General features: G+C 46.0%; 1 protein-coding gene across 1 annotated transcript; it reads left to right on the forward strand.

Moving 5' to 3' along the window:
• The first annotated feature begins 540 nt into the window (after window positions 1–540).
• Window positions 541–12,666, forward strand: LOC100383749 (C2 and GRAM domain-containing protein). The gene is made up of 9 exons (NM_001355451.1): window positions 541–1,532; window positions 6,610–7,983; window positions 9,105–9,287; window positions 9,448–9,731; window positions 9,826–9,942; window positions 10,405–10,661; window positions 10,824–11,001; window positions 11,133–11,405; window positions 12,120–12,666. The coding sequence occupies exons 1-9, from the start codon at window positions 1,184–1,186 to the stop codon at window positions 12,312–12,314; spliced, it is 3,210 nt and encodes a 1,069-aa protein (NP_001342380.1). The 5' UTR covers window positions 541–1,183; the 3' UTR covers window positions 12,315–12,666.
• The last annotated feature ends 777 nt before the right edge of the window (window positions 12,667–13,443 follow it).

A 13,443-nucleotide genomic window follows, 5' to 3' on the forward strand; every position in this document is an offset into this window, starting at 1 on the left:
TGACAGTTTTTTTAATCTTATTGTCGAGCTTTCATTTCATTTTATCAGGGCAGCAAGGTAACTGGTTTTTGCCAGCTTTTGCTCTTAGCACCAGCAGCATAATAGCAAAAGTGCTGATTTTTTTTGGGTCGAGGCATATTGACAAAAGTAACCACATATCGTGAGACAAACTTTCCCTCTCGTGAACAGCAAACCAAAGATTCATCTGGAAGTTAATTGAATTTTACATCGAACCAAAAAAAATCACCTGTTAACGCTACTAAAAACGCCAAGAATTCACTTTTTTTTTCCTGAACGTTTGGCACTCGCAGTAATGGAGCAAAGCCAAACAGAGCCATAGCCGTCAGTTATGTGCCGTAAACCTGACGAGTTTCTCCAAAGGTCTTGCGGTTTCAAAAGGCAGGCGACGGCGACCCGAACCGCGGGGAAGGGCCGAGGAAACAAGATTCGCGAGGGGGAGAAAAGGAAAGGAGAGTAGGAGACAACACGAGGCGCCGAATCGAAACAGGGAAAGCCAAGGCCCCTCCCCCGCGTACGCGTCACTGTGCGGCGCCTCCCCCTTCCTCGCTCCGCTTTCTGCTCTGTTCGTGTGTGAGTCGTTGACGAAACCCCAAGTCCATGTGGGAGGTTTTGACTTGATCCAACCAAGAACGCGCATTTCAGCCGTAAAATACTCGTACCGGTTTCCAGGTCCGGTCGCGTCTTGCTCTCTTCCGTCCCTCATTTGCCTTCCCGTCCCTGCTATTCGCGTGTGGGCCTTTGCTTACCCATTCTTGCTTCCGCTGTCTTTGCTGCGTGTAAATCTGATCCAGTACTTGTGTGTCCGCGTCACTGGGGATTCTTTACTTTAAGTTGGATTTGGCAATGTCAATGGAAGGAGCGATATCTGATCTGAATTGGTGACATTTCTTGCTGCTGCTTTGGTCCTGGGGTGGGCGGATTGGAGAGCGACCACTGTCTTGCCGGTTGCTTTTGGGGTAGCTACTGTTCTTGTGAATTTCTGATGCGGAGTTTCGCTCAGGATAGGGAAAGGAGTGATCTATAGATTTCTAGGCTTCTGTAGGGAAAGAAGTGATCTTTGATAGATTTCTACGCTTCTGTTGGCGATTCCTCTTCATCTCAACTTGGGGATTTCTGCCGAGGAGACTTTCCTGACTGGTTTGGGTTCAGCTGAGGAGCAGAGATGAGGTTGTCTGTTCGTGTGATCGAGGCCCGCAACCTGCGGGCCATGGACTCCAACGGCTTCAGCGACCCGTACGTGAAGCTGCAGCTCGGGAAGCAGCGATTCAAGACCAAGGTGATCAAGATGAACCTCAACCCGACTTGGGATCAGGAGTTCAGCTTCCTTGTCGGTGATATCAAAGATGTGCTCAAGCTTGATGTCTATGACGAGGACATCCTCCAGATGGATGACTTCCTGGGCCATTTGAGGGTGCCATTAGAGGATGTGCTGTCTGCCGATGACTTGTCGCTTGGTACCCGGTGGTACCAGCTTCTTCCCAAAGGCAAAACCAACAAGACCGTCGACTGTGGTAATGATGGACATTCATCTAGTTTTGTTCTTCATTTTTTGTTTGTTATATGTTCAGATATGCATCCTTCTGTTGAAGGCTAAAATGAGCCTTGCGGACGGTCCGGCCCTGAGGCCGGACGGTCCGCGGTCCGGACGGTCCGCGGTGGCGGCGCGGACGGTCCGCGGTGGCGGCGCGGACGGTCCGCGCGCGCGCAGAGTCAGTTAGGGTTCCTAGTTTCTCGCGGGATTTGTTACCTAAAACCGCGGGATTAACTCGGGAAACAGTTGGAAACGGATCCAGACCTCCCCCTTTATATAGATGAAGGGCTACGGCCGATTGAACCCCCCAACAATCGAACAAATCAAGTCTATTTCTCGTTTTTACCTTACGCATTAGGAATAGTTATAGTCTAGTTCTAGGTTAGCCTCTCAATCCTCAAATCCTCCGCTTCTCTTCGACTCTACGTCGATTAGAAGAGTCTAGGTCGGCCTGCCGAGCCTAGACAACTCCTAGGATCTCTCCTCCCCGACGGGGTCCCTCCCGGGAGCGAGATCCAGGCGCCGCCGGCGACCTTTCGCCGCCCCCTGCGCACGCGCGGACCGTCCGGCCCTAGGGCGCGGACCGTCCGGCCGTCAGGCAGGGAACGCCAGCCTCTGTTCCAGGTCGCGGACCGTCCGGACCCTGGTTGCGGACCGTCCGCGCCTGACCAGAGAGCACCGCCGCTGGTTCTTTTGAAGTGTTTGGCGCCTCCAAAAAGGTGTCAACATACTTTTTGGCGACTCCGCTGGGGACGGTGTTTAGATCTACTAAAAATCAGGCCCTCAAATGGCCGGTTCTAAAGATCACACCGATATCTCCCCGGACAATATCCTGAAGCCGGCTGTTGAAAGTCTGACGGCCGATGAGCAACAACAATACGAGGACTACATGCGTCAAGCGAGGGAGAAATTCTTATCACAATACACGGTGGATCGCCACCAGAAAGTTGTCAAACATGGAGAGACCGACGTCGCATCTCTTCTATCTTCGCTTCAAGTCCCCAACGTAAGTAAACCCGACGACATCCAATTTATTAAACAGTATGTAGATCAGCAGCAGGATCAAATGAAACAACAGATTGTAGGGTTAGAAGAGTCAATTAGAAAATTAACGCGTACGTTGGAGAAGTCTGTTGCTCCTAGTTTTCCATCATATGAGACTAGTAACAGGATATCTATTTCTAATACATCGGCAACAAATGGGGATTTGCAGCCCCAGCCATTATATGGTATGCCGATGAACTCATATACAGGACAAGTACCACCACCGCCATCCCTGCTTGGTAGATCGGCACCCATGAACACGGTCGGACCGTCCGAGCTTCTGCCCGGACCGTCTGGCCCATATGTAGACCGTCCGGCTTGCTCTGCCGGACAGTCTGGGGCCGCCCTAGGACCACCGCCGTCCCTGCTTGGCAGACCGGTGACCCTGGACGCGGTCGGACCGTCCGAGCTTCTGCCCGGACCGTCCGGCCCTTACGCGGACCGTTCGGCTTTCCCTGCCGGACAGTCCGGGCCCGCACCAGGACTACCACATGGCGTCCCGATAATGGCGAACGCAACCGGTCAGTTCGGATTTACCACCGGGCAAGCTGGATATGCATACGCAGAACCTGTTGTTGCACACCATGCACCAAATTATTACACACCACAGCAGCAGTATGTTTCGCCCTCTACATATTTAAACCATAACGTACCATACAACCACAGACCGATCAACACTATCGATCGGTCACGGCAAGAAGGTCGGTATACTAAGGGCCCGTTTGGCAAAGCTCCAGCTCCTGCTTCTTTAGCTCTAGATCCTGATTCTCGTGAGGAGCTGATCCTCCTGATTCTCCTAGAAAATCAGAATCATTTTTAAAACCGTTTGGCAAGTAAACTGATTCTTGTCTTCTGAGAGTTGGTGGTCTATGGCGATTGTCTGTTTTACTCTTTGCAGTTCAACTTTATTACAAACCAATAAGTAGGATGCATATACGGGGAAAAAAATATGAAACAATAACATATAAAATATTTCCATCATAGTAGTGCATAAAATGGTCTCAAATGTTTAATCCATAAATTGGCTCGTTATGTTTTTGTCCAATGGCAATTGCGGATAATTTCGATTAAACTTTAAGGGGAGGTCCATATTTAGTTGGTTGAGGAGCTGTTTTAAGGGATGGTGGAGCAGATTTTTTTAGATCCCACCTTTCTTCACAAAAACGACTCCTGATCTTTTGGCTCCACACGAGAATCAGTTTAAAAAAATACCCGTTTGGCACGGCTCCTCCAGATCCTCGCTTAGAATCAGGAGCTGGAGCTGTGCCAAACAGGCCCTAATACCCGACCAAATGAGCCCCACAGCCCAGGATCCGGTGGTCTGCCACCGGGTGCAATGGAAAAAATTAGGGAAGAGATGACTGAACTATTTCGAGATAAGTTCGGAGTTAGTGTAGCCAGAGTAGGGCAATCATACCAAAAGCCGTATAATCACCGGTTTGACACTGTCCCATATCCACAGGGGGCAAGGATACCAGAATTTTCTAAGTTTTCTGGTGAGAATGGGAGGAGCACACACGAACACAAAGGCCAGTTCCTAGCACACCTAGGTGAATTGGCCGATGGAGAAGCATTTCGTGTTCGGTTATTTTCTCTATCCCTTACTGGTACCGCTTTTGCATGGTACGCCGCCCTGCCTTCTAATTCCATTAATTCCTGGAATGAGTTAGAAAGTAAATTTCATGAACATTTCTTTACCGGGGAATATGAATTAGGACTAGCTGACTTAGCTTCAGTTCGACAAGGACGCGAAGAATCGGTTAATGATTTTATCCGGAGGTTCCGGGACACTAGAAACCGATGCTTTCGGATCCATGTCGCAGACAAAGAGCTAGCAGGGTTAGCTTTTAATGGGTTGCTATCTTACTTAAGAGACAAATTAGATGGGACCCAGTTCTTTTCGATAGCCCAGCTACATCAGCGGGCTTTAGCCTGTGAAAGCCGATTTAAAGAGACATCAAAATCGGCCGCCCGTACTATACATCTAATAGAGCGTGATAGTTCAGATGATGAATCCGCAGATGTATATACCGCTGAGTTTATTTGGCCAACAAAGGCCAAATCTTCAGCATGTTCTTCCTTACAGCCGGTTCAAAAGAATCGGCAAGAAGAGATTAAATTTACCTTTAATGTTGCCAAATGCGATAAGATATTTGATGAGCTACTTAAAAATGGCAACATTAAATTAACTCATACTATCCCTCCTATAGATGAATTAAAGAGACGTGCTTATTGTAAGTGGCATAATTCTTTTTCTCATGCCACCAACGACTGTAATGTTTTTCGTCGACAGGTACAATCGGCCATAAATGAGGGCCGATTGGCTTTTCAGGAAATGCAAGTGGACACACAACCATTTCCTGTTAATACAATAGATATCGCATGCAAAAAGATCTTAGTTCGGCCCGAAATGGCCGATAAAGGCAAAAGCAAAGACATCATCATTGGTAGTCCTCGCACGTCGAATATATCACAAAAGGAGATTGTTCGAAAGGCTCCGGATGATAAGGCTAAAAAGTCCGAAGGCACCGGGGGGCAGGCACAATTAATGAGTCAAGCACGACAGCCTGTCCTGAGCATCACGGACGATCTGGCACCTACGTGCGGACGGTCCGGTGTTCAGATAGACAGTTCGGCTAACTCTGCCGGACAGTCCGCCTATGCCCAAAGGCGTCAGCCTCCACACAAAACCTTAAAAGGGAAGGAGACACAACGGCGAAGCACAAATGGTCGGCTGATCAAAGCTGACTCTACTGTTGATCAGTTGCTCTCCAAGAATACTAGCGAGAAGACCGTTCTACGTGATCGGTCAACGAAGAAACCTCGGTCACCTGCTAAAACGAAACGGGTAAACAAGACGGCCCGAAAGGCGACACAACAAGCATCGCCTATTCATCCTATGAGACCAGGGTACTTTCCACCCGTTTACTCATCGTCAGTATATTATCCTGTTCAAACATGGAATGGTACGATGATAAATCCATGGTACATGTATAGTCCCTTTGTCTATCCATACTGGGGGGCACCTCCATTCTATTCATTTTGATCCATTAATCAAATGGTCATGGCCGAGAAAGATACAATCCAAAACGGCCTTTATACATTGGTGCTTTATTGAATGATCTATATTTTGAAAAGCCGATGACTTACATCAGTTTTAGTTCATATGCTTTTGGTTCGTCAACCTTCACCAAAAGGCAGGGGGGCATATGTTGGAGGCTAAAATGAGCCTTGCGGACGGTCCGGCCCTGAGGCCGGACGGTCCGCGGTGGCGGCGCGGACGGTCCGCGCGCGCGCAGAGTCAGTTAGGGTTCCTAGTTTCTCGCGGGATTTGTTACCTAAAACCGCGGGATTAACTCGGGAAACAGTTGGAAACGGATCCAGACCTCCCCCTTTATATAGATGAAGGGCTACGGCCGATTGAACCCCCCAACAATCGAACAAATCAAGTCTATTTCTCGTTTTTACCTTACGCATTAGGAATAGTTATAGTCTAGTTCTAGGTTAGCCTCTCAATCCTCAAATCCTCCGCTTCTCTTCGACTCTACGTCGATTAGAAGAGTCTAGGTCGGCCTGCCGAGCCTAGACAACTCCTAGGATCTCTCCTCCCCGACGGGGTCCCTCCCGGGAGCGAGATCCAGGCGCCGCCGGCGACCTTTCGCCGCCCCCTGCGCACGCGCGGACCGTCCGGCCCTAGGGCGCGGACCGTCCGGCCGTCAGGCAGGGAACGCCAGCCTCTGTTCCAGGTCGCGGACCGTCCGGACCCTGGTTGCGGACCGTCCGCGCCTGACCAGAGAGCACCGCCGCTGGTTCTTTTGAAGTGTTTGGCGCCTCCAAAAAGGTGTCAACACCTTCTTTGTTCATGCAAATTCAATGTTTGACTTTTCGAGTCTTTATCATTTTGCTGGCTACCTAGCACAACTTGCTGTGAAGTACAGTAAGATCTAGCACATGAATTATAGCTCATGTTGTTATTCAGGAAAAGTGATCATCACTTTGTTTTCGCCTTGCAGGGGAGATTTGTGTCTCAATATCGTTAGAATCATCTGGAGCATCACGATCATGGTCTGAGGACCTTGGAGATGAAATTACTGATATACAGAGAGACTATTCACTGTCAAGCCAAAACACGGCTCCATCTATTTCATTTGCTTATCGAGAAACTGAAATTTGTGAAGAAGACGATGAGTATTCTGTTACATCTGAAATTCATGCAGAGGATAGAAGTAGTGAAGTTACTGATAGAAATCAAGCTGCTGCAGAGGACAAGCCAAATGGGAATTCTAGTGCAGATTTGAATGGAACTGAAACTTCTAGTGGTGAAACAGATAAGTCTGATAAGCTATCATTTGTTGATCGTGTCTACCAAATATTTGCTAAGAAAAATGGCGATACAATGCCAACCTCCTCTGGAAGCTCTGAGGCTTTAGAAGAAGTTCAAGAGGAAGCAAGTGGATGTGAGCTTCTGGTCAGTCAAATTGATAATGTGTGCCCAGAGACTCCATTCAGTGAACTACTGAGATCTCTTGAATTGCGACATGAAGGAGTCGATATGCCTGTAAATCTACAAGGAATTCTTGTTAATCAGTCGTATCTTGCCTCACCTAGTGATCTGAATAACCTTCTCTTCTCACCAGATTCAGATTTTAAACAAACAATGGTTGAGCTTCAAGGCTGTACTGATTTCAAAACTGAACCCTGGAGGCTTGATAATGGTGGGGAGTCCTTAAAGAGAGTTGTAACATACACAACCGCACCATCAAAATTGGTTAAAGCTGTTCACGCAACAGAGGAGCAGTCTTATTTGAAGGCTGATGGAAAAGAGTATGCAGTTTTACTGAGTGTGAGCACTCCTGATGTTCCATGTGGTACTTATTTTCGGACAGAAATTCTTTTCCGTATCATGCCAGGTCCTGAACTTGATTCACAGCAACAGACATCACATCTGGTAATATCTTGGCGCATGAATTTTCTTCAGAGTACTATGATAAAAAGTATGATAGAAAATGGAGCAAGGCAGGGCTTGGAGCAAAACTATGCACAGTTTTCGGATTTACTATCACAAAAGATCAAGCCTATTGATGTAGAAGGTTCTGGGTCTGACAAGGAACAGGTCTTGGCCTCTTTGCAAGGAGGCGAGGAATCTGATTGGAAGATAGCATTTCTGTACTTCTGCAACTTTGGAGTCTTATCCTCCTTTTTTGTGTCTCTTTACATTATTCTGCATGTTCTACGAGTGAATCCAAGTGCTGTTCAAGGCCTTGAGTTTCCAGGATTAGATCTGCCAGATTCGCTCAGTGAAATTATCATGGGTGGGCTGTTGTTTCTTCAAGTACAGCGCATACTTAAGAATATTACATGTTTTCTTCAAGCAAGAGAACAAAAAGGTATTTTTTGGGGGTTTCCTTATCTCCAGTACCACCTCATTGCATAAAATGTTATTTTTAAGTGCAACATACTTAAGGTTTTTAAATGATTACGTTTCCAATTATGTTTCACCTGATCCGAACCAGGTAACCAAGGCTATGATGAATGAAGGTTATTTGTGGTGTGGTGTGGGAGCTAGGAACCTCTTGGGGCCTACTCACTGTGTTTGTAGTGGGGTTAGTGGGATGTGGTTGTAGGCAGGTGTGGTAATTTTCTGGGTCATCCCTTTCATGATCGTGGTGCATCTGTTTCTGTTAAAGGTCTTATAGGGAGTTAGGGGCTCTAACTTAACAAATTTACCTTCTTCAAGTAATGAAAGCGAAAGCGCTTTTAGCGCAGTGGTTAAAGCTTGCAATGGGCAGCCTGCTGACCTGGGTTAAACCTTGCGTATCACTGCTAGTTATGTGCCCACCTCCTCGAGGACTGCAGTGTCATGGTCTACACGTCCGCATAAGCGAGATAACAAAGCATGAGCCTGCATGCTCCAGGGAAAGGAAGGACATGATTCTCCCTATTACAATAATATGAACGAGCTTTAGTTAGATAAAGAAGTTCAGTTACTGTTGAGTTTAGCTTGAAGTTGGTGTAACCAAAACAACAAGACTCGAGATCAGCTTCTTAAAATGATCCTTCTATGTCTGGTTACGTAAGATTAAGAAATCACAAAACTTCAGTTGTTACAGTTTTTTTCTGAAGAAACTTATGGAACTAGCACAATAGCTTGACCTTCTTGGAGGAAATACTACAATAGCACGACTAGCATTTATTGGTATATGCTTTTGAATTTTATATGCATTTTTTATAGAATGCGCAGGAGAACTGCGCATCTTATATATTAGAGAGGAAAAGAAAACATTACAATAGAGGAGATGTTGTTGAGCAACTCTCCCAAAAACCCTCATAAACCCGAAGGTGATTACAGATTGATGCTGGAACTTGACCCGACCTCGCCCAAGGCAGCAACTAAGCCCAAGCTCCCAAACTCCTTAGCTCCTGCTATTACCCAGCAAACGTACTCATCCGAGTTTTGTATGCATGAATGTGATATATGTCTACTTTGTTAAATTTTCTCCTCATGTAGGGGGTGATCATGGCATGAAAGCAAAAGGTGATGGATGGTTGTTAACAGTTGCTTTAATCGACGGAATCAAATTGGCTCCAGTCGATGCTACTGGTTTATCTGATCCTTATGTGGTATTTACTTGCAATGGCAAAACAAGAACAAGTTCAATTAAGTTCCAAACACTAGAGCCTCAGTGGAACGGTATACATTTTCTGCGACTGTTTCTGGCTTCTTCTTAAACCTTGTCATCTGCTTCCATCACTAGGAAATTGTAAATTTGAACTGCACCAAATTTTAGTAGCATAGAAACAGTGTGTTTTGTTATGCCATGCAACTAAACCTAGTTCACCAAATCTTGCAGAAATCTTTGAATTTGACGCAATGGATGATCCACCGTCGGTGATGAGTGTACATGTATATGATTTTGATGGACCATTCGATGAAGTTACATCCCTTGGACATGCGGAAATTAACTTTGTAAAATCAAACTTGTCAGAGTTAGCTGATGTATGGATTCCTCTTAAAGGTAACCTCGCTCAGTCTTGGCAGTCCAAGTTGCATCTGAGGATTTTCTTGAACAACTCAAAAGGGACCGGCATGGTCACTGAGTATCTGAGCAAAATGGAGAAAGAGGTTGGTAAGAAGGTGAGAGTTTCCATTCCTTTCTGCTAGGAAGTACACTGTTACTGTACGCTGTTACTGCATGACTTTCCGTATCTGATTTCATAACTTTTGACAGATGACACTGAGGTCTCCTCGGACCAATACTGCATTCCAGGAACTCTTCTCTTTGCCAGCAGAAGAATTTCTCATCAGCAGTTTTACCTGCTACTTGAAGAGGAAATTGCCTACACAGGTAATCGTTTGATTTTTTTTCTTACATAAATTATTAGATTGAATGATAAATATATGTTTTATGATCCTTTTTCCCTGTGGAAGAATGCTGAGGGATAATACTTAAAAAGTGTTTGCGTGCACAAATTTTCCTGAATTATGAAAGATATAACAGTTGATTTATATTTTTTATTGAAAAGTAGAGAAAATTCAGGAACATTTTCTTACAATCTCATATGTTGTGATTTCGAAAGAGAAACCAACTGAAGATGTAAGCCAGCAGTGTCTTGTGCATTGATTTCATTTTTTGGAAAGACATGGTCATATTGTTCCTTCCATGCTATGTGATTTAAATATTTGTATATATGCTATTGATTTTGTTTGATTTATTGGATCAACTCACTGTGTTCATGTGTTCTCAATGGCTCTGAATAGCTCACTACATGTCCAGTCAACTGACAGACTCTTATACTTTTAATTTCAGGGTCAAGTTTTCTTATCTCCAAGAACAATTGGGTTTTATTCAAGCATGTTTGGGAGGAAAACAAAATTTTACTTTCTATGGGAGGATATTGAAGACATACAGGGAATACCTCAATCAATATCATCATGGAGTCCATCCATTATAATAACTCTTCACAAAGGTAGAGGCATGGATACAAAGCATGGTGCAAAGAGCATGGACAATGGAAAGCTTAAGTTCTGCTTGCAGTCTTTTGCATCATTTAGTGTGGCCAATAGGTAAATGCCCAGCTTCCTTAAACACATCGAGTATGTGTCATATGGCTCTTATGAAAACTCTGGAAATAACTTGTGTCGCAACTAACTGTCTTGATTCTTGCAATATCTTTTGCATGATTTATATGTTTTTTTCCCGGAATAAATATTGTTTGTGCTCTACAGGACAATAATGGCATTATGGAAGGCAAGATCTCTGAGCACAGAGCTTAAAGTACAGCTTGCTGAAGAACAATCCCAAATTAACACCCTTCAGAGTGAGGACAGTGGGGTCTTTGTTGGTATTGAGGATGCCAAGAGCCTTCAGATGACTGAAGTTTTCTCCTCGACCATTTCGACCAATGTAAGTTCAGGCGACTTGTATGGCAAATCTAAATATACACTTGCAGTCCTGCACTTGTGCAAGTTCATTAACTACCTATATTGTGGTCCATCATAAGAGGCTGAAACTGACATTCATGTATCTCTTGCCAGATGGCCTCGCTTATGGAGGTGTTTGCAGGAGGATCCTTGGAAATGAAGGTAATGGATAAAGTTGGATGCCAGAAGTACTCGGCTACACAGTGGGAATCAGATAAACCCAATGAGTATCAACGACAAATCCATTACAAGTTCAGCAAGAAGCTGTCTCCCGTTGGCGGAGAAGTGACAGGAACCCAGCAGAAATCTCTTATGCCTAATAAGAAAGGATGGGTTATCGAAGAGGTGATGGAGCTCCAAGGAGTCCTTCTTGGCGACTTCTTTACGGTTTGTATACGTAACTGAATCTTCTTCCTCTCTGGCGTTCTAGGTTGAATTTGCATGCTCTTCTGCTTGTTGTGTTGGGAAAGTTCCTCCTTTCCTGTGTATTGGATTGTGACAGATTGTCTGTTTCCACATATTATCACCTGGCAAGTGTAGTTTGACCATGCCATTGCAAAACAGAACAAAAACTTGAATAGGAACTAGGGAGTAGCAGAACCTAAATGTAAAACCACCTACAACTAGAGGAGATAAGTCAAGAGTTTTTTTTTCTCCATGTGGGAAACATGCGCCATCTTTTAATTTTTACCTTATGTTCTTTTATACTAAATGTGTTACCGTAACAGAAGAGCGACATCATTTAAACCAGCTTGTCAGAAGTCCCCGTTTTCTTTAACGAAAATTTTGAAGTCTGTTAGATGGAGTATTTCCAGCTTCTAAATTACTCGATGTAACGATCTTGAAACATATAAAACCTTCCTTTTATCAGAAACAAAATGCTTGTCATTTGGTCAATTAGTTAGTGTTATGATATTCCGTGCTGTAACATGGTCAAGGGGTAGCTGTGTCTATGTGGCGGCAAAAAAAACTGCAGGAGGTCCATTCTAATCACCACACGAAAGATCAAGCCTGCTGCGCCGATTTTCTTCATACCAGCAGAAGAAGAGAAACACAGCACATCTGGATTCTGACCTGCGCTCCTCTCTTGTTTTTTTTCAGCTCCACATCAAGTACCAGGTCGAGGACCTCGCTCCCAAGCAAAGAGCAAGCAATGTGCAGGTCTCCCTGGGAATCGAGTGGTCGAAGAGTACCAGGCACCAGAAGCGGATCGAGAAGAACGTCCTTTCCAGTTCGTCCGCCCGCCTAAAGGAGATGTTCAACCTTGCGTCGAGGGAGCTCTCGCACGCCAGATAGGCGGCGGAGCGTAATGGCCTTTCGACGTCTCACCCACCGTCCCTGTGCATAACAACAACAGGACCGATCATTGAGTGAACATTTAACACCCACTAACTGTATATGGAAAGCTTGGCTGAAGACTGACAGACAGCAACGCCAAGAAGAAGAGGAGGAGGTACTGTAGGATAGCTCGATAGACAACGATATAGCTGTATGTTCTGCTTGCAAGTTGTTCTCTCTGCTTGTAGCAGTATGGGTTGCCCTCAGGTAGGCTCTGAATGATTCTTTGGTCACAACACACAACACATGTTGGAATTATACACAGTACACGTCCGAGGCTCAAGAGATGGAACAAAGCTATGAAGTTTACAACATTCATTATAGTCACTATTCCAGGCAGGGGACAGGCTTGCGTCTGTTGCCCGTTCATTCATGGCGGCGGTTCAGTTGAACGCCGACTCGCCGAGCAGGAAGAAGATCACTGTTTTCCGGCGGAAGGAGACGTGACAGTGTGACACCGAACCGAAACCACCGTTCCCGCCTCCGGAAGCCTTGCTGCTGCTGCTGAAGCATGAACCATGAAGAAAGGAAGGATCCAGACCGGCGGCAGCAAAGCCCAGGTCGTCTTGTTGTCACGCCCATGCCCGGAGACGTCGCTGGCGCGGTGCCTGCCAATGCTGCCAGTGATCCGGAGTACGTACTTGGCTGGCCTCCGATCCAAGAAAAGAAACCGACTTGCTGTGACGGGCGCCGCGCGACGTGCTCCCCATCCATCCATCCAATCATCTCTCGATGAGATCATGGGAAGGAACGTCGCGATCGTTGGCGTGGATTCCGCTGGCCCCGTGCCTGCCTGTTTCGTCCCTGCACCGCCGCCAGCCGCTTCTACCGCCGGTGAGGTCGCCTTGACCGATCACCCAGGATGCGGGCCGGTGCAGTCGAGCAGGCGCGCGCGCACGCCATGATGTGACCTGCGATAGGCTAGGGGATGGCTTCCAGCGGCGGCTTGTATGCTGTCCGCCAGGAAGATGATACAGCAACTTCACTACTCTGGTAGCCCACCGATTTCCCCCTCCTTTTCACACAGAAACTCTCTTCTCTCCTTAAATAAAGGGGTGATCTAGACCTCACCAGAACGATAGAACAT

Source organism: Zea mays, chromosome 1 (genome assembly GCF_902167145.1).
Source record: "Zea mays cultivar B73 chromosome 1, Zm-B73-REFERENCE-NAM-5.0, whole genome shotgun sequence".
NCBI lineage: Eukaryota > Viridiplantae > Streptophyta > Magnoliopsida > Poales > Poaceae > Zea > Zea mays.